The sequence below is a fragment of the Heterocephalus glaber genome, unplaced genomic scaffold (genome assembly GCF_053883595.1).
Source record: "Heterocephalus glaber isolate CG9 unplaced genomic scaffold, H.glaber_assembly_v1.0 deba00001608, whole genome shotgun sequence".
Taxonomy (NCBI): Eukaryota; Metazoa; Chordata; class Mammalia; order Rodentia; family Bathyergidae; genus Heterocephalus; species Heterocephalus glaber.
The window spans coordinates 3,912,421-3,939,125 of record NW_028258379.1 but is presented as its reverse complement, the minus strand read 5'-3'; the positions used below and the strand labels follow the sequence as shown (position 1 = coordinate 3,939,125).

The following is a 26,705-nucleotide window of genomic DNA, read 5'->3' as shown; positions in this document are numbered from 1 at the left end:
ACTGAATTTGGAGATTATAGGATTACTTTTGATTTGGTCTGGGGTGTGAGAGGTACTTAACATAAACCTTTTCATGACCTTTTTAAGGGATATTTTGTTCTCCTTATCATACATTCTCTATTTTTTCCAACCAAAGATGTAGATTGAGAACATATCCTTGGAGATACAAAGTCCCTTCTGACATATTCTAGTGAGGAAGACAGACAAACAAGCAGACAGACAGTGGAAATTTTTTTCTCCTCTCCTCTATTCTTGGTTTTCAGCTAGGAGTGAGGATGGTGAAGTATGTAAGGGAGAGAAGTGGGTATGTTCTGGTGATCTACAAGAGTGGAACAGTGAATGGACAAGAAAAATTCAACAGGATTGCTGGGCAGCTTGAAGGTCCTCTTGAAGCTTGTGGTTATGAGTTTGAAGACTATAAGCATGTGTTTTACTCTGAAGAGGAATAGATGCAAAAGTAGGTGAAAAGTTGCATTTATCCAAAGTTGGGATTTGGTTTGGTGATAAGATGAAAAGAATCAAGGATCAGGGATTTGAGGCATGTTTGTAAGAGAATAGATTGAAGGTCTGCAGATTTTTAAAAGAAATATTTGGTGATAAAGTTCTGCTAGCATACAGGAAATAGTGCTTTGGGATTCAGAGTACATAAGTGAATTTACACACAGGCAAAACCAGGGTGTAATCCCAGAATAAGAACTTTTTGTTGCTTAATGTGAGAATGGTGTAGTGATGGGAGAAAAGGCCTATGTCCTTTGAAGATCCTCCAAAACTGATTGGTTGGAATTGACATCAATTTCCTTCTCTTTGTACTGATACTTTTACCAAGAACTCGGGCATTTGGTTGAAAGACTTGAATAAATGGATTAAATCTGAATTGTATTCTTGAATCATATCAGGCAGAATAACTGTAACATGATGGCAGGCAACTAATTTGAGTGCAATTTTTTCTTAAAATGAATCCTATGATCACCAAAATTTCATTTCAAATTGATGTTTTTGCCCTTAAACTGAGTGGCAGTGCATGATGATAACAATACCTATGGCTTATACCATAGTAGATAGTAGCAAAGCCTACTGAAGGGGAAGAATATTAGCTTTGATGGAGTACTTAATATATGGCAGGCACATTAGATTCATTATTGCTCATTCCTATAATTTTGAAAATTAATATTATTATCTCCATTTTACTGTTGAAGAGCCTGACATTCAGCATCTGACTGATTTCAAATCCATGCTCTCTCTCTTTTTAAACCACACTGCCTTGTCTTTTCAACTGGAAACTTATCCTTGGGGTATAGCTACCTTAATCTCCTGCTCTTCTTTCTCCCTAGAAAAACAAAGCACATATACAAACCAAGGTTTCCGTAAGGGTGGAGAACATGGTCATTCTGATAGAGGTGTATTTTTGAACCCCCCTCTCAAAAAAATCTTGCTGATAATAATTCAGGGGGTCAAAGTATCTCTGTTATCTTTTGTTCCTAGTATTTAGATCTTGGAACTATCGTTCAAACAACCCATTCATGATATCTGATACATTATTTATAATAATACAAAGGGAAGAAATCACAGCCAAGAAATCCATTCTGTTGATTATCCTTATGTATTCTAAAATAGATGGCCCAAATCTCTACACATTTATACTGTACAGTATTTTCAAACAGACTCCAAAATTGCCAAGATAATTGAGGTGTGAAATATCCTGTGCCAAATAGCTATGGCACCTTTTTGCCATAAAATAAAATAATAGCATAAAATAATAGCAAAAATAGCAACCTTTTAGTGAAAGCAAATGTGTTTCTTCAGAGAGGAAACAACAGATGGAATATGAATAATTATCCCATGTACTCTCTTTGCCCAAGAGCATAATTGTTTACCTATGCTTTTTTTTCTTATAGATTAGAATCTTGTGTTGCAGTCAAATAGATTGATTTAACTGCCTCTGTGACTTCCTTTCATTTTTAAGATTTGGCAGTCCATGACAAAGAGGTTAATTGCAACCCAATAGAGCTAAACTAATGTTTTATTAAGAAGCACTTGGCATCCTGAGCTTTTAGAAGAACAAATGTTCTCCTAAGGCCATGAACAACTTACAGAGCAAGTATTAGGCTCTTCATATTCAACTGTCTGTTCATATTACTCCATATCGACCACATCTAAGTAACATCTGCAAACTGTGCTGAGTAATCAGTCACACCAGTTAGGTTTCTGTAAAGGTGAGATCAGTAAATGTATCGCTGGGCAAAGTTAGAACTGCTGATGCATCTGTTTTTTCCCTCTGACCTAGACAGTGTGGCTGCCTCACTTTTTCAAAGTTTGACTGTGCAGTGAGGGCTGGTGAGAGATCAAGTAAACTAATTTAGGCAGTAACACGAGCAATTCCAGATATGTTCAAGTGCACGAGGGGAGAGACGTGAGGGAATTCAGTGTGGCATTGTTAGTAATAGTGAAAATCTAGAAACTACTTCAGTGTGTGTGAGTGGAAAATACACATGGTCAGGAAAGAGCAGATGCTTAATTCTCTGAGATGACAGAGGTGCTGGCAAGAAGCAGGTGCTGTTGTGAGTTGGTCTAGAGGTAGAAGGAAGAGAAGGGAAGTTGAAGTGTTTCTTGCAGCTTCTGTTCTTGATGCGGTATTGGGTATGTGATAGGAATGAGAAGAGAGGCCTAATGTGGTATCTTGAGAACAATGCTTATGCTTAGAGCTGGGGACTGCAAGAAGGCTCTAAGCAGAGAGAAAGGAAAAGATTATGAGGATCACAGGAGCTCATCTTTGAGTGTTCCTGTTGAGTTATAAGTGAAATGAAACATCTCTCACCTTTGCAGTGGTTCTCTATCTTTTAGGGAGCTTTTAGCAAAACTTATAAATGATTACTCATTTAATAATTGCCCTTGGCTCTGATTTCCTTAAGAAGGAAGAATCTTTTCCACATCTTTCCTCCGTAATTTCTCTTTCAGTATGCTTGAGTCAGCTCAACATTTGTCACCACCTTTCTCTTTCTGTAAGCGGTTCCCCAATTTCATTTCTGAAGACAGAATTTTAATCTTCAGTGCTTCCCCTGTCCTGTGCCCAGCTGTCACTACTATACCCTTCCTTCTTCAGCCCAGAGCTCTTCCTTTATATTTGAGTTATGTGAACACTGTTAAAAGATGAGCATAGTTCCTTTTGTATATTTTAATTTTAACATATAATGCAGATGCTTTTTAAATTCCTGTTTAACTTTTTAACTCATTTTCTCATTCATTCATTCATTCATTCATTCAACAACAAAAACATATTTAGTGCCCTCTACGTGCGAGTCTTGGTGATAGACAATCAAAGATAGAAGAAATGACAGCTAAAGTCATATTATGCAATACACTCCCTTTTCTTCTACGTTGAAGTATACTCTTACTCAGAATATACTGATTGAAAACACTTTTAGAAATGATGAATTAATGTTATATCTTTCAGTTTCTTTCTGTTATTATTCAATGATAGTCCTATTTTTAATCTCTGGAGAAAAAAATAGAAATGTTACTTTTTTTTTTGGTACCGGGGATCGAACTCTGGACCTTGTGCTTGTGAGGCAGGGGACGGAACCACTGAGCTAAATCCCCGGCCCGCAAGTGTTACATTTTTAATCTCTGGAGAAAAAAATACAAGTGTTACATTTAGAACAAGTGTTCTAAAACTTTTTCTTTAAGAAACTAAAATAAGGTAAAGGAATGAGATATTTCTTGATCATATTACTGATAATCATTAGTATTATATGCATTATATATTACATATTATTTTACTCAAATAATATATACACATACATGGATATTTGATCAAGCTTTTTTGATACATAAATCAGGAACCATTGATTTCTCATTAAGAAACACAATAAGATGTTGTGCTTTTCAAATCAAAAACCAGAGAATGGTAATAAGCTTTAATTATTCTGTTTCCTTCCTCACATACTTATTTCTCTGTGTAATGCTATGGAATAAAAGGATATATTCAATTTTAATGTATATTCGTATTCAAGAGGATTTGTATTCTTCCTGTGTCAATGAATTTATTCTTTTGTTATCTCCTTTTATACTTTCAAAAAATTTTTAGATAAATTTTATTGTACACAGGGAATGAAAATGGTTCTCTCTTTTAATCCAACCCATATGTAAAAAGTGAATGGAACATTACTTATCTTAGAAATATGAACCTTCAGTAAGTAAAATGTTGACTTGGAAGTTTCTAGAAATAGTCTATACAATTCTAATATTAAACTGATATAACAAATGGAAATTATTATCAGGTAATTATTTAATACAGTTATGACTAATATAATTACTGTCAACCGAGGACACCCTCACCACTTTTACCCAACATAGAAAACCAAACCAAAGCCCAGAGATAATAAAACAAATTGGGATGTAGAAAATGTCCAGTTGTGCTGTTGTGACTGCCTTGATGTCCTGAATCCATTCAAATTAACCTTCCTTGATAATTTTGACCCAACTTTCACAGAAAGCCTTCCAGAAGATTCCCTGATTTCAGCATTTTTTTTTCTTTTTTTCTTGATTTCAGCATTTTTATGCCTCCCCTTAATGGAATAGGGCTACTAGCTGCTGTATAGATAGCACTTCAGAAGTACTTCTTGGGTTTTAGTCTAGGAGGGCTCTTTCCTGTGTAGTGCACTCCTGTGCCACAGCATAGGACTTACTTTGATGTTCCTGTTAAAGAAATAATAATGAAGTATAATATCACTTTCACTGTGTGATTTTACAGGTAGCAAGATAATGTATGTCCTGGATTTCTTCTGTCATCTTTTATCACATTGTCTGAAATTTCATCATGCCATTAAGAATCATTCCTTTATAACAGTAGTTTCTTTTATTGTTAAAGAGTTCTTTGGTAAATCATGTAATACCATGGAAATTATCAGAGAGTTTAATGAAATATTTAATATATCAGAGCTTTTGAGATACCCAGAGAAAGGATAGTTGAGACAGGACCAGAATATGGTTGGCTTTGTTTCATTTCATTTTTTTATTCTTATATTCTTTTATTGGTACATTTTAGGTATACAATACGTTTACATTTATCATTGGGTGCTTGTACCTGTACATGATGTATCTTGGTTCTTATTTTTTCCCCATTACCTGTGCACCCTTCACCCCCTCCACCCTTCCCTATTTACATAGACTTCATTTCCATTTTTTTCTTTTCTCATAATTTTTCCTTTCCCTTCTTTCATTTCTTAACATCTCCTTGACACGTCCTAGAAATTAATGAGTTTAATATTGATAATTTGAGCATCCAGAAGAAATTTCTTTCCCATGTGAAAAATTCACATTTCCCCCCCAGAAGCTACTGTTCTATCAGAAAACATTAGGATTCTAGATATCCTAAATGTAGTTTTTAGATATCACTGCAGTTGTTAATGAGAAAAGTAACAATTTTGCCATATTATGAGGAATATGGAAACATGAACCATAATATGTGAGATTTGTTGAAACTGGGCTTTTTCTCTTACGTGTGAATATCTTCACTCAAATGCTCTGTAGTACTGTTTTCATTAGAGTAACACTAGCTGCTATAACAAATAGCAATAATACTGTAATAATAATGTATTATTGCTAATAAAATAGGTATAATAATCATTTGACAAAATAGAAACATATTTCTTGTTTGCATAGCAGTCCAAGATGAGTGATCCTGGCAAGCATATGGCATTCTTCCATACTGGAATTTGGTAGCTTTGTGTCCCTTCAGACCTTGTACGTTTGCATCCAGCTGGTAGAGGAGGAGAAAGTGTGCCAGAGCCACACTTCTATCTTAAGTTGTGACATGAATGTGACACATATCTGCTTACATTCCACGGGTGAGAACCAGTGATATGGACCACACAGTGATGCAAGGAATGCTGGGAAATGCTGAGAAGTGGAAACAGGTGACTGGTTTCCAGTAAGAGACCTATGGAATGTAAGTGGCAGCACTGAATTTTGTGGATGGTCACCTGCTTTGGCTGTAGGGAGTATATAATAGATATGGGCACAATGCAAAGGTCACATATAAAAATTGCTCATGATTTTATAGCTCCATGTTAAATATATGATAGTGTCCATGTGGGCATCAAATGCTTTAGATTGATTCCTTTCATTTGTTCTTGATGTTTTGTGATTTCTGTGATTCTTTGCATATTAGAAAGAATCTTGGATTCCTTATTCATTCTATATGAAAACATGAGACTTTCTGTATTTTTAAGGTTGGACAAAATTTGCCCGATTGACACGAGCTTTGACAAACAGCCGGAGTGTTTTGCAGCAGCTTACGCCAATGAATAAAACAGAGGTGGCCCACAAGCACTCGAGATTAGCTGAGGTAAGTGTGAGGCTAGCTTTGCTTCCCAAGATGGTGGTGTTGGCACATTTTTTTGGTCCCAAGTGATAACAATATAAATATTTCTGGCCATAATATTAAAATACGTAGGTGTTAATTAACTTTTCCCTTGTAGAAGTGGAGCAGTCCCAAGTATTTGTTTTTATTCTCTCCAACTTTTGAAACAAAATGTAGATTGTGACATCATTGGAGCAATTCTATATGCAGCAAGAACTTACTAAGGGTTTGCTATGTGCTTGGCTCTCTAAAAAGGATGTAGAGCTGAATAAGCAATGGGCCCGACCATCAAGGAGTGAAAGGTACAGCAGAAGAAAGTGACCACAGAATGTTAACAAGACTATGCAGAATGCAGTGGAGATGTATGTGGTAGCATCGTTGCAGACTTGGGCCTCTAGGGCAGATACCTGAGTGAGGTTATTCCTGGGTGAAGTGAATCTGGAGGGCAGGTCCAGAAGGGAGGGTGGCATGTACAAAGTTCTAGGATGATACAGGACAAGGGGTTTGAGTGTGCCTTCAGTGTGGTTGAATTCAGGTGGGGAAGGAAAGATTAGGATGGTATACCATAAGACAGTGGTGGTTGATGTCTCATGTGTTAGGAAAATCTCTCAAAGAGAGATTGGTCCCAGCTGATTTCTTTTGTACAGTGGAACTTTGACATAACTCAATTCCTTTTCCAGGGCTGGTTGTAACTCAGGTTGGTCATTGAAGGCTCAGGCTCCTCTACACAGCCTTTGAAGTCTCTCTCCTGTATCCAGGAAGATGTCAGTGTCCTTAGAGAGACATTGGCCCAGGGCTTCTCAACCCCACACAAGAAAGGATGTTGTAGTGTTCCTTCTGGAACTCTTTAAAGGTTAAATCTGTATCTCAGACCATCTGAAAGCACAAGTTGATGGCATTTGGGTTGTCATTCAAGACTTTGTAAGTTAAAAGTGAAATTCCAGTTGTAACACAAGTTGTTTGTGTGTCAGGCCAGTTGTAACTGGAGAGTCCACTATATGTCACATTTCTGCTGTATTAAGTTAAAGACATTCAAAGAAGGGATCTTTAGCTACCACCAGATTGCAAAAGGGATCTGAGGCATAAGATGATTAAGAACCCTTGCTTGACCTACTGGTTCTGTGGAGAATGAGTGTAAGAAACCAATTAAGAAGCCCTAATAGTGATTTAGCTAGAATGACTGTAAACGCAGAAGTGGTAGTGGAAGTGGGCGAATTATAGCCACACCAGGATTAGAGTAAACACGTTTGTTGATAGATGAGAACTGAGCGTGGGGCAAGATGATGAGTAAAGGGTAAGTCTATGTTTTTTGTTTCAGACATTTGTCTGGACTGGCATGAAAGATGCCAACAATCCAATTAAACTATCAAAAACTATGCTGAACAAAAAGCGGATACTCAGAAAATCTTCTGTTGTGACTTACCAAAGAGGAGCAAGAAAAATGAAATGCATATGTTCATCCATTTACTCTGCCAGAAAGCAGCGAGTTGAAGCTCTCCAGAATAACTTTTCTAAGTAGTTGTAAAGGTGACATCTGTTTTAGAGAGGATTAGGAAGTAAAATATGTCCCTTCAATTTAGACAGCTATGGAGTTTCTCTTAGCCCATAGTTAACAGAGAGACTTGTTATAGTTTTCTGCTCTAAATAACACTGTTAGCTTGGGCAAAGATTAATACTTTGAGGTCCAGACATGTTTAAAAAATGCAAATAAGACATTAACATAACTGTTTCTAGACTTATTTGTAAAATTCAAAAAGGTGATATGAAATCAGCACACTATTTAAAATGGTTAGATACAGCTAAGTTTTTCAGTGGTGTCTGTTATTAAGTACTACTTGGTTTTGGCACCACCTTCTTGTTTGCCTAAAGTTGTCCATATCTAAATCCAAATCCACCTGAAGAATAAGAGGTAGTTTCTATGGCTGTCAAATTTTATAGTCATAAATTCTTCTGGATCTTGATCAACTATACCTATTCTGATATTTCCTTTTCCATGTTACACTACTGGACAAGAACAAGACAAAGGGTGCCCTTGAGAAGAAAACCCTCTATCTTAGTGCCCTGAATAAGTCAGGGTTTGTTGTTGTTGTTGTTAATCCATGTCAAGGGAACATGTGGAAACCCTAGGTTTTTGATGGCAGTGTGTCCTTAGATTTTCAAAAACATACCTAAAAGAAATACCAACTTAGCACAAGAATGTTGTTTTTCCAGTTATACTCAAAGATTTATACAATTTGCTCATGTAAAGTATCTGATTTTGCTGTGGAATTTTAGGCTTTTTCACTTTTCCTAAGATGTGAATTTGATCTCAATTTCACCTGCCTCCTAATTTTGGACCTCAACCCCAGTTTCAAAGATTCTAGTCTACACATAAGAACTTAATTAATTTTCCACAGGCATTGGCATTGTGCTGACGGTCTTCTGCGGGTTCACATTTATGCTGTGGGGAGATAAATATACACACCGTTGCCTTGCCAGTGAGCCCGACTTCATTAGTCAGTGTTCTCAGATCTTCAAAGAGGAAGAGTGTGTGTGTGTGTGTATTGGTACAACAATACATCAAAAAGTGTGATTTCATCCCTTTTTCTCCCAAGGTTTATGGCTTATGCAAGTGCAAATGAAACAGCAATGAAAGGAAAGAATTATTACTCATTCATTGCCTTATGAAAGAGCTCAGTTGTAGAGCCCGGTGATGATGGCTTCACACAAGAAAGAGCAAAGCTCCAACGTTTGTGTGCCTTTCTTTGTTACTGTTGCCCTTTGCTCTCTCTTCCTCCTCCATCTCCTCTTCCTACAACTGCTTTTTCTCTCCTCCTATTCTTGCTCTTTCTCTTTCTCATCTCACAGTTTGAGAACATTTTATGTATGTTAGTCATTGTCTAAAGAGCTGGTTTGGGGATGGCTAAATATAAGACAATGACCTCATCTTGATCTGTACATTGTCGTCACCTGGAAAGTTTTGAAAATACAGGGTTCTCAGAGAACAAGCACCAGACCAATTCGGTCATTCTTTGGGGTGGGGGCTAGGTGGAAATATACTGTCTTTTTTAAAACCTTCCCAGATGGTTCTAAAATGTAGCCAGATTTAAGACATAGTGAACTTGGGAGTGAGAGGAGAGGTCTTACATTTTTTCCAGGGTACTGGGCAGGGCCAGCTTGTTCATTAACACAGCAGGCACAGTGTTTAGGGCCATAACACTTTTTTTTTTTTTTTTTTTTACATTTTAGGTATACAATATAATGACATTCATCACTGGAAATTTGCACCTTTACATAGTCTCTCTTGGTTCTTATTTTTCACTCTTGCCCAGCCCTCCCTTCAACTCCTCCAGTCCTCCCTATTTACAAAGATTTTGTTCCTATTTTTCCATTTTCTCATATTAATCCCATTCCCTTCTATCCTTTCCCCTAGCCCTCCCACTTCCTTCCCCTTTGCCCCTTTTCTTCCTATTTCACATTACCTATTATACATTTAGTCCTTATTTACACTTTCAGTTTCTCACACCAGAGAAACTATTTGGTATTTACACATGTGTGTCCTATTTATTTCACTTAAGAGTATTGCCTCAATATGCATCCACTTAGCTATAAATGTCTCTAATTTCTCATTTTTTATGGCTGAGTAGTACTCCATTTTATGAAAAAAACCACATTTTCTTTATCCAGTCTCCACTTGATGGGCATTTGGGCTGTTTCCAAGTTTTAGCTATCACAAACTGTGCTGCTATGAACATGGGCACACATATATCACTGTGGTATGATTCTTTTAATTCTTTGGGGAAGATCCCCAACAGTGGAATAGTGGGGTCAAATGGGACTTCCAGTCCTAGATCTTTGAGGTATCTCCATACTGATTTCCACAGTGGTTGCACCGTCTACACTCCCACCAGCAGTGGAGCAGGGTTCCTCTTTCCCCACAGCCCCGCCAGCATTTGTTATTGGTTGATTTCATGATAGCAGCCATTCTTTCTGGAGTGAGGTGGAATCTCAGTGTTGTTTTCATTTGCATCTCTTGAATGACCAGTGATGTTGAACATTTTTTCATGTATTTAGTTGCTATTTCTCCTTCTTTGTCTGAGAAATGTCTGTTCATTTCAGATGCCCATTTTTGGATTGGGTCTTTAAATTTGGGAGGTCTGATCTTTTTAAGTTCTTTATAGATTCGAGATAGTAGACCTTTGTCTGAGGAAGAGCAGGTGAAGATTTTTTCCCACATTGTGGGTTGTCTCTTCACACTGCTGGTGGTTTCTCTTGCTGTGCAGAAGCTTTTTAATAAGAAGAGATCCCACTTGTTGATTGTTTGTGCTAGTTCACAGGCAACTGAGGTTTTGTTCATAAAATTTTTTCCTACACCGATGTCTTCAAAGGTTCTACCTAACCTCTGTTCCAACTGGTTCAGAGTTTCTATTTTAATATTTAGTTCTTTAATCCATTTTGATTTTAGTTTAGTGCATGGTGAGAGATATAGGTCTAGTTTGAATCTTTGGCAAGTTGAAGCCCAATTTTTCCAGCACCATTTATTAAAGAGGCTATCTTTCCTCCAGTGAGGGTGTTTGGCTCCTTTGTCGAAGATGAGATGGCTGAGTGTGTCTGGCATTGTTTCTGCATCTTCTAATCTGTTCCACTGGTCCTCAAGTTTCTTTCTTTGCCAGTACCATGCTGCTTTTATCACAGTAGCTTTGTAGTATAGTTGCAGGTTGGGGATTGTGATACCCCCTGCCATGTCTCTGTTACCTAGAATTGCTTTTGCTATTCTGGGTCTCTTCTTGCTCCAAATGAATTTTTGGATTATTTTCTCGAGGCCTATGAAGTATGCTGCTGGGATCTCAATTGGAATTGCATTAAATCTATATAGCAGTTTTGGAAGTATGGCCATTTTCACTCTATTAATCCTTCCTACCCAGGAGCAGGGGATGTCTGTCCATTTTCTAATATCACCTTCAATCTCTCTTCTCAGAGTGCCATAGTTTTCAGAGAAGAGGACTTTGATTTCTTTCATTAGGATGATTCCTAGGTATTTCAGTTTTTTGGATGCTATTGTGAAAGGAATTATTTGAAGGGCCATACACTTAAAGGAGCATTTGAAACATTTCAATTTCTATAACTGCAAAAGAAAGAAGAACTTTTAGGTAGAAATATGTGATATTAATATATTTGTCTTTGTACCAGTATAGTTATAAAATATATTTTTTATTTATTTTTTAGCAGGAGGATGGGGTCCTATGGCCCATGTAGGTAGTAATGCCCGCTTCCCCTGAGTTTGTTCTTATTTCCCAACTTTGATTTCTTTGTGCTCAAACTAGTCTGTGCAGATATAAATGGTGAAATAATAACACTGAGTAAGAAGGAAATGTCCCTGGTGCCCACAGTCAAATTGGAACCGATAGACCAGTCAATGGTTGAAAGATAAAAGAGAAGCCATGCTTATGTATGATTCTTTATATCTAAAACCCCATCACAACAAAAAGCTCATAGTCTTGGTAGAATAATTTGTTGCTAAGTAGTTTAAGAATTTATGGGTCAGGTGTGGTGGTGCACCCTTGTAATCCCAGCACTAGGGAGGCTGAGGCAGGAGGATTGCTGCAAATTCAAGGTGAGCCTGGGCAAGATGGAGACAAAGCTATGTAGAACGCCTGGTTTTGAAGCCACGAGTGAGGACAAACAGGCTGTGGTTTGACAGTTTTAATTCATTACCAAATGTGCAGAGGTGGGCAAGTTGTTTATATATACTTTTTCTCTCTTTTAGGTTCTTCAGCTGGGATCAGATATCCTTCCTCAGTATAAACAAGAAGCGCCAAAGACACCACCACACATTATTTTACACTATTGTGCTTTTAAAACTACATGGGATTGGGTGATTTTAATTCTTACCTTCTACACCGCCATTATGGTTCCTTACAACGTTTCTTTCAAAACAAAGCAGAACAATATAGCCTGGTTGGTGCTGGACAGTGTGGTGGATGTTATTTTTCTGGTTGATATTGTTTTAAATTTCCACACAACTTTTGTGGGGCCTGGTGGAGAGGTCATTTCTGACCCTAAACTCATAAGGATGAATTATCTGAAAACTTGGTTTGTGATCGATCTGCTGTCTTGTTTACCTTATGACATCATCAATGCCTTTGAAAATGTGGATGAGGTAAGTTTTTTGATTTTGTGTGTTTGAGTACTATGGATCATGTGTTCTGAAAACATCAGGATGAAAAGATTGCACAGATACAAAAATCTTTGTAGCCACTACTTTCAGATTTCATCCTATTAAACTCTTGCTGCAAGTTATGTTTGATTACCTTAAGTTTCATTTTATCTCATTTCCCCCCATGATTTCTGGTGGAACATGCTAATTACTGGGAAAATGGCTGTGGTTAAAGGTTGTGATTGGAGGAGGTAGAGGAGAAGCAAAACAACCACATTTGGAGCCAATAGATGATGAAGTAGATATATTTTCTTTGAGAGACGGCAGTATTTTAAATTGTGCATCCATGGATCTTTTGACTCCTTCCCTCCTGAAACATATGAGAGTAGTGCTAGAGTTAACAAAGATGATGAAACCCTATGGAAGAGTGGTTGTTGAATTTTTGCTGTTTTGGTTTCTGCTTTTGCTTCAAATTTTGTCTGCATTTGTGGATAGAGATGGTATTGAATTCTGTTTTTTTTGGTATTGAGTTCTTATGTGGGCCTTAATGGAAGATTATGACCCTTCAGTGTTATCTGTGCGATTGGAAATACTTAAAATGTGTAACATCTTAAAAGATCTCTGCGTTCACAGCTTCTTTTCTTTTGAACAAAACAAGTCAATTTAATCTTCCACGAAAGAAATTTCCAAACCAGGAAAAGGAAACAGAAAAACCAGACAGCACCAGTTGCTTCTGTCTGTGTGAACTGGTTTCCCATTTTTGCTGTAATAAGGCAGTTCTGATGGGCAGAGACAGATTCTTATTGTTTAACTTAAAAGTGAATGATTTATAAACTATACCAAGCTAATAGGATGCAGCCAATAATCTCAGTTAATAACATATAACAGAGTCAATATAGAATATATTATTAACAATGTTTTCAGGGCCAGGGACTTAGCTCAGTGGCACCATGCCTGCCTTGCAAGCGCAAGGTCCTGAGTTTGATCCCTGGTACCAAAAAAAAAGTTTTCATAATGATAGTTATTAAATTAATTTTCTTAAAGATACTGCTATGTTTTTATTAAACTATTCAGATGAAAAATTCTTTACTACATTGTTGCATGCCCTTATTACTCTGTGTGTGTTGGGAGTTAGATCAAAACTTTTCTTTGATGACGCCATAAAATTTCTACATTCAGTCATCTATAATGATATTAAAATTTATTTCTCCAAAAGTCATGTGTAGGCATTGTATTTTGATACTGTTAACATAATTGTTACCTTAAAAATTATGGAAAAGAGAAATCATAGCAATTCATTTTCTAATTTTAGATTCCACCTACATGTAGCTTTTAAAAGTACATTTAGTTTTTTCAACCCTCTGGAGATGGTTAAAAGAAATTAATTTTGAAAATAGTAATCATATGGTAAAGGGACAATAAGCAGTATTTCACTTACTACATCAGTATATTATGACCATAGTCATTTAGAACACCAGTTCCCAAGGTTTTGGTGCCAAGGATGGGCTTTGTGGAAGACAGTTTTTCCATGGGGAGTGGCAGGGGGAGGGATGGATTTGGGATGATTCACAGGAACATTTAGCCTAGATCTCTCACATGTATATGTAGTTCACAGTAGGGTTCGTGTTCCTCTGAGAATCTAATGTTTCTGCTGATCTGATGGAGGGCAGCTGGAGATATAGATAAAGCTTTGTTTGTTGGCCTGCCACTCACTTCCTGCCGTGACCCGATGCCTAACAGGCCACAGACCAATACTCATCCATGTCCTGGGAATTGGAGATCCCTCATTAGAAAATAGACATAAAGATTTTAATAAAAATAACCACTCAGTGGGTTCTAAAAAATGTAATCTCATAAATAGAGAATAGAATGGTGGTTACCAGGGACTAGGGCAATTGAAGGATGGTTGGGAGATGTTGGTTAAAAGATGTTGGTTGCAAAATTTCATTTAGGTGGGAGGGATTAGCTCAGGATATCTATTTTACAGCATGGTGACTATATTTAACAATATATTTTTGAAAAATGCTGAAAGTGTGGATTGATGTAAGAGCGTGGGGATGTATTTGTCAGTTGTTACTATAATGAAATCCCTGTGGCAGGCTACTTAGGAAGTGAACAGAAGTTTATTTCCCTCATAGTTTTGGAAGTTCAACTGCAAGATTGGGCAGCCTCATTTCTTTGGGCCCCCGATGAGGCTGGCAGATGGCGGTGGGGGGAGCATGTGGTGGAATAGCCACACCTGGAGCCAGGAATAGAGGGAGAGAGAGGGAGAAAACAGGGAGACTTCCACAGTCCCTTTGAGGGCACATTCCTGTGGCTCAAGCATCTCCTCTTAAGCCCCACCTCTTAAATGTCCACAGGAGTAGTGTCCCAGTAGTGTCATCCGTGGGACAGTCCTTTACATGTGGGCCTCTGGGGACATTCAACATCCAAACCATATCAGGGGATATGTGTTCTCACCCCTAAAATGCTATTTGAGGTAATGCTTATGTTAATAGCAAATTTAGTCATTTCCTATGTATATATACTTCAAAACCATGTGTACATTGTGAATACATAGAATCTTATTAGTCAATTAAAAATAAATCAGAAGATTGGCTCAATTCACAGAAAAGAACATTCATTAACTATATTATGTAATAAAATGTATTTATAAGTAGATAATACTGTATCAGTATATAATATTATACTGACTTAAGTATATATCAGAAGATCTCAACTTTTCATTTTAAAGAAAACAAAATAGCACTATCTTGAAATAGTCTTTGTAGTTATCACACTGCAAAGGTAAATACTAGGTTGAAACTTGAGGCTAGTGAGTGAGGTGGCTGAGGCAGTTTGTTATTCAAATCTCCCTCCTTGAAAGTCTGTGTCCCAGGCAATCATGGTATGCTGGGTCGGGCTCTTGGCTTGGGAAAGCCAGCTGTCAACACCTCTTTCACACTCAGGGTTCAGTGATGTCACCTTGGTACCTTGAAACTGGCCACAGTGGAAGTATTTAAACTGCAGAAAGCAACAAATGCTACATCCTCCGCTAGCTCCCTTTAACTTTCTGTAGTAGAGCAATACACCACTAAACTCAGGTGATTAAGGGCTGCTGTGCTCCAGATCTGCTGCAGTGTGCACATGGGAGCCATATTTTTTCCAATGGTGCTTCCAGCCCACAGCTGATATAGTGGGAGGACTAATTAGCATACTCCTGCTACTTTTGCTCTGGGACTTCCCATTACTATACTGAAGTCTGTGATCTTTTATCCTACCCAAATCTTCCTTCCTTCTTTCACAGGTACATTCTAGTCTGAAAGTTCACCCCTTCTCCTGCCCTATCATTCCCAGACATCCAGCTCAGTAAAATTCTTGTATAAATGATCCTGGTTTGGCATCAGTTCATTACAGGACCTGAACTGATAAAGTGGTGTCCAGGACAACCCGCTTTCATGCGTTGCTTAAGGTAGTATACAGGAGTGAAACCTCTATGAAGAATAATTGGCAGTGTCTTAACTTAAAAAGGGACAGATCGTAGAGACAACCACTTTCATATCACTTAGGGAATTTTTAAAATGTTTGCTTTTGTGCTACCAAATATCTCCACTGGTGTATCTTTCCTCTTTGTATTTCAGTTTTAGGCCTTGTCTTTGACTTCTCACTGTGGCAGATGAGGTCTTAGCCCCTTTTTCTACCTGTTCTCACTACTTTACATGTACCATTTCCTTTCTCCTTTTCACAATCTAGGGACATTATCTTTTTGGTTCAATTAGTATGGAGCGTTTATATCATTATAATTATATATTCTCTTTATAGTCAAATCTTGAGGCATACTAGATTATTTTTCCTTTTTTGTACTTGTTTTCTCAAGAGTTGAAAACTGTCAACTTTTATCATTTGCTTAGTTTTCTATATACTTATTAATTCAGTCACTAAACTTTGTGCTAATTGTCTAAATATCCCCTCATTACATTAATGCAAGGGATATTCTTTCAACATCTCTCCTTCTGGAACTCCTATATCTGCTAGACTAGTCCTTTAAATTCCTCATTTTATTTTTTCTACTTTCCAATTCTTTCTTTTTGTGCACTTTTGTGGATATCTCTTTAATATTACTTTACCTGTCCCTAATTAATACATTTTTGCTTAAGGTCTAGCTTGCTGGATACTAATATAGCTAAATTAGCTTTTGTTATAGTTAGGGTATATTTTGTATATATATTTATAATATTTGCTTTATATAATTCTAGATTATTGTACTCTATACATATTTTACAGTAGATTCTGAGACTATCTTTAATCTTGCTAGCTTAATCTATCCATATTGTGATTAGTTACATCTTGATTTATTTACAACATCTTATTTTCTATTTTTTTGGTAGAATATTTAATTTATGTATTTTTATTGGTATATATTTGTGATACATAATAAATACATTTATCATGGGAGAGAAAGAATATATATATATCTTTCCTTTCTTTTTTTTCCCTTCAGTTCTACCATTTTTTGTGTTACTTGAACTTTACTTTAACCTGCTGTATTTCTTCTACTGGTTAGGATTTTTTTTTCTGTTAATTATTCTCACCTTATCAACATCAGGTATTTGACTTATGTTCTCAAAGCTTATAAGCATCTTTACCTTTCTCCTAAATACCTTTCTATCTTTCAAATTATCATCTAGTATTTTGGTTCCACATTGTTTTTAACATTCCCCTTTGATTGTTATATTACTGATTTACTCAATTGTCAATACTGACTTAGATTTATCCATGTTTACCAGTTTCTTTGTCACTTGGTCCTTCTGGTTCACTTCCTGTAGACTGGCTCTCTGTTACCCAGTAGAAACATTCAACTTTCTCCTTTGGAAAACCTTCTCACATGATTCTCAACTAGCTCTTAGCCAATACCCTCACTATAGCTCATCTTTACTTATGTACACGCAAACATATTCATATGTTAAATTTACTTTTCTTTTGTTGCTTTCTTGTGCTTTTGAACACCTTAGCAGTTGTTGGATGATCTTCAGTCTTATGCTTTGTTCAGGTCACGTTTTGCCATGAGGCTTTGGGATGGTTAGTTACTCTTCTTGCTCTTAGTTTCTATATTGTGCAAAAGGGAGACAAATTATTAATTAATAATTATATAACAAGTGGTTGTGAGGAGTCAATGGGAAAAGAGACAAATGAATTTTGCTTGCATAATTACATGTTTTATTATTTCATTTGTAATAATTTTATTTGTATAATTTCATTACAGGTCTTGGGATTGTGAAGAATGTATCTTCCATCTCCTTGATATTCCTTCATTGCACTTAATGCATGTTGGTGACTCACTTACATGAAGTAGTGAAGTGTTTTAGCATGGTTTTAGTAAACTATACAATGACCTAAAAATAAAACAGAATTTAAACACAATGAACTGCACCAGTGGTGACTTGGGAATAAGACAGAATATGATTCTGAAAATTACAATTGAATCCTTTAATATGGTGCATGTGTGCAGAATAACCTAGCGGACTTAATAACTTCTTTATTTTCAAGATTGTGGATGTGTTATTTGAAGGTAATTTGATTTACTAGGGATTCATGAGCTAGATATGTGCTTTTGAAAAAGAAAACCATGCGGCAGGAAAGACAGAATCCATTATGGAAAGCATTTGGTCTGAAAAGAAGGAATATAAGTTTCCCACAAACCAGAAACAGAGAGAAAAAAAATTGCTCTTACTCTGAATCCAGATAATTGAATTGTACCAGTTTGTGGTGTGCATTTTAATTAGCTTTGGCAGGTTTAGAGTACTTGATTTTTTGGGAGGTTGGGGGAACTGAACAATAGAACATCAGTGAAAAATATGGCTGCTGCAGATAACACACTGTACGGTGACATAGGAAGATGGTAGAAGCATGATTCACAGGGAAGTTAGATGATGATGATGTTACTAGATGCAAAATGAAACTGGGAAAAAGATCATTCTTAAATTGATTCAGCAGGAAAAATGAATCTGCCAGTGACTGCTAAGTTTTGGAAGTATGTAAATATTTTTAATTTTCAGAAAAGTTTGTAGAGAACAATTTTTATATTATTATTATTATTCATAGATTATGCTTGACAAGATGCCACATGTATATTTCACTTTCTATTTGTACATTAATTTTTAAATTTCTAGTCATCAAAACAAGAAATGGAAGTCAGGCTAATTATGCTTGTAGATTTTAGTGACTTTTGTCAGTCTGGATCTCTCTTTGTGTCTTTTGCTGTCTCAGACCTTTGGCCAAGAATAGTATGTTAGATTCATTACTTAGTACACTGGGTCACTAGTACCTTTTAGTTGAAATCTATAGAGATTTTAAAATACTGTATGAGTGGTATAGGTAGGAAATATATAATTTTTATTTCAGTTTTTCTGATTTTAAACTTATTAAATCAATAGAGATACCGCCTTAGTCTGTTTTGTCTTGCTATAATAAAATACTGCAGACTGTGTAATATATAATGAACAGAAATTCATTTTTTATAGTTCTGTAGGTTGGAAAGTACAAAATCATAAATGTAGAGCTCTCACGACCTCAACACCTCCCCTTAGATCCCAATTCCCAATTGTTTCAATAAGAATTGTATAGAGGATAAAAACATTCATGCCATGGTACTGTCCAACCCTTCTTGAAATTGGTTGTTTTCATCTTTACTTTGTTTTCTAGCTGACTATGACATGTCAACTTTCCATCCTAAGCAATTTTCTTTTAATTCTAACTTTATAAAAAGCAAAATAGACTGTATTGTTCAGAGCAGTTTTAGGCTTATGGTGATATTGAGGGAAAGGTACAGAGCTTTTTTTTCAAATACCCCATTTGTTCCATATGTTCTCAGACTCTCTCCTGCTACTGTAATAAAATTCCACACTGGAATAGTACATTGCTTACAACTAATGAACCTACATAGATATAGCATTATCACCGAAAATCCATCATTTACTTGAGAGTTTATTCTATTTGAATATGCTGAGTTTTCACCATGTGTGAGGAGGGCAAGGGCTCACTAATACAGATTTGTTTCATTGGCCTAAAAAATCATCTGTTCTCTGTTTATTCATCCCTCTCTCCCTGACAAACCTTTGCCACCATCGATCTTCTTTTTTTTTTTTTGCCCATCGATCTTTTTAAGTGTCTCCATTGTTTTGCCTTTTCCAAGTGTCATGTACTTGAAACCAGATAGTTTGTATCATTTTTATATTGGCAGTTTTCATTTCATAATATGTATTTACGTTTCTTCCATGTCTTTTAAAACCTGGATAGCTCGGTCTTTTTAGGGCTGAATGATACTTCACTGGGTGTGCCACAGTTTATTAATTTTTTCTTGGCTGCTTCCACATGTGTAAATTATGAATAAAGCTGCTGTAAACATTTGTATGCAGATTTATATGTGGATATAGGTTTTCAACACATTTGAGTAGATATGAAGGAGCATGATTGCCAGATCATAATGGTAGGAATGTGCTTAGTTTTGTAAAAAACTGCCAAACTGTCTTTCAAAATGGCTGTACCATTGTTCATTCCTATCAGCAATGGATAAGGGTTTCTATATTTCTCCATCCTGGATAACATTTGGTAGTGTTAGTTTTTTGGATGTTGGCCATTCTAATAGATTATTGTGGTATATCATTTTAATTTGTAATTCCATAATGATTTTGAATACCTTTTCATCTGCATATTTGTCACTGAAATATCTTCTTTGATGAGGTATCTTTTCTGATCTTTTGTCCATTTATGAAGTGAGTTTCTAGAGTTCTTGGTGCATTTTTGATAAAGTTCAGGTATGTATTTTGTAAATATTTTCTCCCAGTCTGTGACGTGTCTTCTTATTCTCTTGATATCTTTCACAAAGCAGAGTTTTCAGTTTTAATGAATTCCAGCTTATCAATTATTTCTTTCATGAATTGTGTCATTGGTGTTGTATCTAAAAAGTTATCATAAGCAGAGTCACTTAGATTTTCTTTTCTTGCTATGGTTTGAATATGTTTTGTTTCTCTTGAAAACTAATGTTGAAATTTAATCCTCATTATGAGATACTAAGAGGTGGGACCAGGTGGGACATTTTAGAGATGCTTTGGGCTCTATCCCCATGAATGAATTAATCCATCTATGTGCTGTATGAATTAATGGAGTAAGGGGTTATCTTAAGAGTAGATATTCTATAAAAGCCCATTTGTCCAGGTCTCTTGTGTGTTCCCAGGCTCTTGTCATATGACATCCTGAGCTGCCTCAGGACTGACCGGAGAAGGCCACCATCAGATGTGACCCCATGACCTTGAACAAGAACCACAAACCAAAAACATTCTTTATAAGTCTCAGTCAAATATAAGTTTTAGTCTTATTGACAGACGTTTTAGTCTTATTGACAGATGTATTACTGTCTAGAATTTTTATACTTTTAGGTTTTCAAGAATATGGTCTTTTTTTTTTTTTTTGATACTGGGGATTGAATGCAGGGCCTTTGTACTGAGTTGTATCCCCAGCACTTGTTTTTTAAAAGTTTGTTTTATTAGTACATGGTTGCAGTATATGATGTTTACATTCCTTTTGTGGAGTTGGAGCACATACATAACACGTCTTAATTTCTGTTTTCATCCCCTTTCCTTCCCTCCCTCACCTCTCCCTCCATCTCTTGGTCTTCTTCCCCTTTGAGAAAAATCTGTCTTCCAACTTCCTATTATTTATCTTCTTTTGCTCTTTATATGATGAAAGAATAAAGAAAATGTGGTATTTACACACAGTGGAGTACTACTCTGTCATAAAGATTAGATTAACAGGTCATTTGTAGGAAAATGAATGCAGCTTGAGATCCTAATGTTAAGCAAAAGCTTAAGTACATGATCTATTTTGGGTTAATTTTTGAAGGGTGCAGGGTCTGTGTCTAGATTCTCTTTACATATGGATGTCCAGTTTTACTGTTGCCATTTGTTGAAAAGACAATGTTTGCTCCATTGTACAACTTTGCTCCATTGTCAGAAGTCAGTTGACTGTACGTATATGGATCTCTTTCTGAGTTCTGTTTTTGTTGTTGTAATCCATTTGTCTATTCTTTCACCAATGTTATACTCTTCTGATTGTTGTAGCTCTAAGGTAAGTGTTGAAGCCAGGCAGCATGAGTTGATCCTTTCACTTTGTTATTCTCCTTCAACATTGTGTTGGCTAGTCTGACATTTTTACCTCTATATGTGGTCTTTAAAATAGATTTGTTGATATCCACTAAATAATGCAGTAGGATTTTGATGAAGATTTTGTTGTATTTAGCATTCAAATTTGAAAGACTGTCATTTTGATGATACTGAGTTTTACTATCCATGAACATCTCTTCATTTATTTTGTTCTTGGACATCTTTCATCAGAATTTCATCTAAGTCTTATACACACTTTATTCTATGAAACTATTTCAATTTTGAGAATACTAACATAAATGGCATTTTAAAATTTCAAATACCTCTTGTTCATTACTGGCATATAGGAAGGCAATTGTCTTTTTAATGTTAATCATATATCCTGCAACTGTGTTATACTTATTTATTAATTCCAGGGTTTTGTTTTTGTTAATCCATTCAGATTTTCTACATAATGAATCATGTCACTGTTGAACAAAGACAGTTGTATTTCTTACTTTCCAAATAGTGTATCTTTTATTTCCTTTTTTTAGTCTTATTGTATTCACTAGTGTTTCCAGTATGATGTTGGAAAAAAGTGGAGAAAGTGGGACATTCTTGCCTGCTTCCTGATCACAGGGCAAAAGCTTCACTAATACATATGTAGTGTTGGTAGATATTCTTTATCAAGTTGGAGAAGTTTCTCTGTTCCCAGTTTGGTGTTTTTTCACCCTAAATCATGAATAGGCATTCAATTTTGTCTAACACTTTTTCTACTTCTACTGAAATGAGCATGCAGTTTTCCCTTGTTAGCCTGTTGATGTGATAGATTACATTGATTAATTTTCATCTATTGATCCAGTCTTGCATTACTAGGCTATCTCCACTTGGTCATATATAATTTTTTATCCATTTATGGATTTAATTTGCTAATATATCATTGAGGATTTTTTGTATCTATGTTCATGAAAGATATTAGGCTACAGCTTTCTTGTAATGTCTTTAGTATTAGTGCAATGTTAATTTCATAAAATGAGTTAGGAAGTAGTTTTTGCTTCTGCATTCTGAAAGAGATTGGAGAGAATTGATATAAATTCTTCCTTAAATTTTGAGAGAATTCACCTGTGAAGTTATCTAGGCCTTATGCTTTCTGTTTTGGGAGTTTATTGGTTATTGACTCAATTTATGTAATAAATATAGTTCTATTTAGGTTGTCTATTCCTTTTTGTGAATTTTAGCAGAGGTGTCTTTTAAGGAAGTGGTCCATTTCATCTAAATAATTAAATTTGTTGGCATAGAATTGTTCATAATATTTCTTAGTTAATCTCTTAATGTCCATGGGATCTATAGTTCTGCAGGGATGTTTCCTCTTTTATTTCTGATGTTAGTAATTCGTATCTTTTCTCTTTTTCTTAATTAGCTGGCTATAAGCTTATATATATGTATATATATGTATATGTATATATATATGTGTGTGTGTGTATATATATATATACATATATATATATATTTTCCCTTTGGTACTGGGGTTCGAACTCAGAACCTTATGCTTTCTAGGCAGGCAGTGGAACCACTGAGCTAAATCCTTGGCCCCTATACTGTATTGTTTTTTTTAAAGAATGAGCTTAGGGTTTTGTTGATTTTTCTTTATTGATTACTTGTTTTCAATTGTATTGATCTGTTCTAATTTAGTATTTCATTTATCCTTCTTTAGATTTCTAGCTAAGGTGGATTTTAGATAATTGATATTGGGTGTTTCTTCTTTTCTAGTGTGTGCATTTATCACTATACATTTCCCTTTAACCATTGGTTTCACTATATTCCACATGTTTTGTTGTTATATTTTTGTTTTCATATAGTTCAGAATGTTTTAAAATTTTCTTCAGATTTCTCCTTTGACTTGTGTTATTTAGAAGTGTATCATCTAATCACCAAATGTTTGGGAGATTTTTCCAGTTATCATTCTGATACTGATTTCATGTTTAATTCCACTGTGCTTTGAAGGGAGACATTGTGTGATCTCTAATTTTTTAAGAACTGTACTGATTCTAATAATAGTCAAAAATAGCTCATATTTTATTTAGTATTGGATTAATGGTTTACCTATACCTATTTTGTCTTCCATTTGTAGTAAAGAATTTCAATACAACAAAGTTCTTTAGACAATTTAAGGTTAGGCACTATGCTGGTTTCTGACAAACCTCATGCTTCCCCAAGGCAGATATTTCACTCTTCCTGGATCTGAGTACCTACTGTGATGCCCAACACATAATTGCCATCCTATAAATATTTGTTCTGATTTGAATGAGGCATTAAGCCTTACTATGTTTTCTAAATAGACCAATATCTTGTTAATAGTGGGACAGGTAGGACCAGCCGGAAATCTCTGTGGCATAATCTTAGCTGTACTCCAGACTCACAGATAGCAGAGAATTCAGTGTTCTTTGGCCACTGTGCTCACATCTCCTCTTACCTTTCCACACATATTCTTATGTAAAACAATTCTAGTTGGATGGCCTGATCTTCCATCTTTCATGTGTGTAGTAATGATCTTAGGATTTAGATGCCTAAACTGGGAGTTCCCATTGGTAGTGCAAAGCATTGTGGACAAATAAGTAAAAAGAGAATCAAGACATAGTCCCCAAATGGAGGCCTACCTATCTTCTAGTTTGAGAGAAAAACTTGTTCATGAACTATGAATGGTGTTAATAAAAGAGGGGTCATGGTGAAGGTGAGGGTGGGGGAAAGGATTGGAGAGTGGTTAAGAGTCAGCCTAGGGTCTAAAGTGGGTTCTGATGGCCGTGGTCTGAGCCTTTAGGTTTTACTCCTGGTGGAGACTGATGATAGAGAATGTTATCAAAATTAACACACAGCTTTAATGACAGGTATTCTTCTCATATTTGAAAATTAAAGTGATGTTACAGGAACGTATCTTTGTATGAATTTTCCATTGAGACGAAGAAATCTGCCTAACTGAGGGAATTAACTCTGAGAGAATAGGAAATACAAAGCCATGAGAATAGCACTGAGGGTCCTTTATTTATTTTGTTGTTTATGTAAGAAGAAACTTTTGTCTGTATTTATCTTCATGCGTGATGAATGCCTCTTATTGTTAAACATTAGGGAATGGTGCTAATAGAAAGATAAAGAAGGCTGAAATGTATAACAATCTGTATGCTTTAACTATTTAAAAATTTTACCTTAGCTGTGAATGCTAGCATGAAGTTCTTTGTCTTTTTGTGCAGTAATTATTCCATTCTTCAGAAGTCAGTTTTGTTACTATTTTGTAGAAAAACTTCTAATGGAACTACTGCATTTGGCCTTTTTATTATTTCATTTCATTCTGTGATCTTCTTTCACACGAGTGCCAACCTATAGGAATATGCTTATCCTTGTATCAGATTTCTTCATTTTAACAAAGGTTATTAGACATTGTTGGTAAATTTTTAATAAGCTATTTATACTGTTCATGAGAATTTGATCTTTGATTAGTTGTCTTCTTTGTTACCTGGGAACTGATGAAAGAAACTTATCATTTGTGTGTCCAGGCTTAAATTAGAGAAGGCTTTATCAGTAAATTGCATGTGGGCTTAAAGAAATTTTTAATGGGCTATAAGAAACTTGAGGAGGATTACAAAAGTTAAGGGTTCCTTGAATTACACAACTCTGACTATCCTGTGTGGGACTGTAAAATGCCTATACTGTTGTTTTTAAAGGTATTGGGTTAGGTGGGATCATTTGATATGAAGCTGCTATCAAAAGCTGCATCTCTAAGTATAATCAGTACAACCTGTTAATACGATAAAGGTGAATTGAGTTAATTGCTTACCAAAGTAAGGGAAACACTGCCTTGTAAAGCCTGGCAGTGTCTCCAAGTGGAAAAACAAGGACAGAATTTGTTTAAGAGTTTCAAGTTGATGTAAAGTGGGTCTTCAAAAGCAGAGAGAAGAGCCAGGAATTTAGCTCAGTGGCAGTGTGCCTGCCTCGGAAGCGCAAGGTCCTGAGTTTGATCCCCAGTACCAAAAAAAAAAAAAGCAGGGAGAAGTTTGGGGAGTGGGCTTTATTAGAATTGGGTAGGGTTCAAGGAAATGATACAATAGTCCAGGGTTGATAGAAACAGTAAGATGAACATTTATTTTTTGTTGCTAGGGATTGCATTTAGGCCTTCATGGATGCCAACCACTTGCTCTACCTTTGATAGCTCTAGCCATAAAGTGAGAGTTTTGAAGCAAAGAGTTAAAAAAATATTAGAGCATAGGCTGTCTGCTGATGTTTTCCACTAAAGAGTTAATGAATCCTTAGGACATTCTGGTAATGAAAAATCAAATCATTTATCTGAGCAAGAAAGATGTAGAAAAATGAAGTTATTCTAAGAGAAGTAGAAAAGTAGCATAGAGTCATGTTAATGTAGACAATAAAATATGCTTTCAGTTGTCAGTGCTCAGTCAGTCTGGAGGGGATTTAGGTAATTTCAGTTCTTAAGATTTTTAATTCAAGATGGCTCCAGCACCTCCCAACTATTTTTCTAAGGTTTGAGTGGTATCCTGGGGGAGATGGGCACAAGAAGCATAGCTCTGTGGATTGCTACACAGACTTGTGAGGTCACTTCCCACAGAAGAGGGTGCCTCATGGTGCCCCACTGAGAAGCAGTGATTCCTTGCCTGTACGCTTTCAGTCTACCAATCACAAGCACAGTCCACGACTGTCCATTGTGAGTTAGAATGTTTCATTAATTGTTTCCTTAATAGTTTCATTAATAGTCAGCAGATGCAAACATGGACTTTACAATAAAATTCTGGATGCATTGTTCTGGAAGGTGCTAATTTTCACTGTGCTTGTGTTTAGGTCAGTGGATGAGTAAAAATCATCTGTCTACAGTTATTAAATTTGTACAGGGGATTGTACTGAGCTTCACCCAAAAAGTTTTGTTTGAGATTTTGCAGATGTTGCAATTGTCTTAGCCACTGTCAATGAAGAGGTCTAGATCACAGGAGCCTCAGCAACAATTACTTTACCATAATAACAGTGTTTAGATAAGTTGAATTTTATACTCAGCATAGTCCTGCTAGAAGTGTGAGAATAGCATGTATAT

At 35.9% G+C, this 26,705-nt stretch overlaps 1 protein-coding gene across 1 annotated transcript in view; it reads left to right on the top strand.

Moving 5' to 3' along the window:
- The window catches only part of Kcnh5 (potassium voltage-gated channel subfamily H member 5), a 393,245-nt gene that overhangs the window by 69,783 nt on the left and 296,757 nt on the right, over positions 1 to 26,705 (top strand). The window contains exons 5-6 of the mRNA XM_004837427.3: positions 6,231 to 6,346; positions 12,108 to 12,500. Of these exons, the coding sequence (XP_004837484.1) occupies positions 6,231 to 6,346; positions 12,108 to 12,500 (509 nt within the window). The remainder of the gene's footprint in view (positions 1 to 6,230; positions 6,347 to 12,107; positions 12,501 to 26,705) is intronic.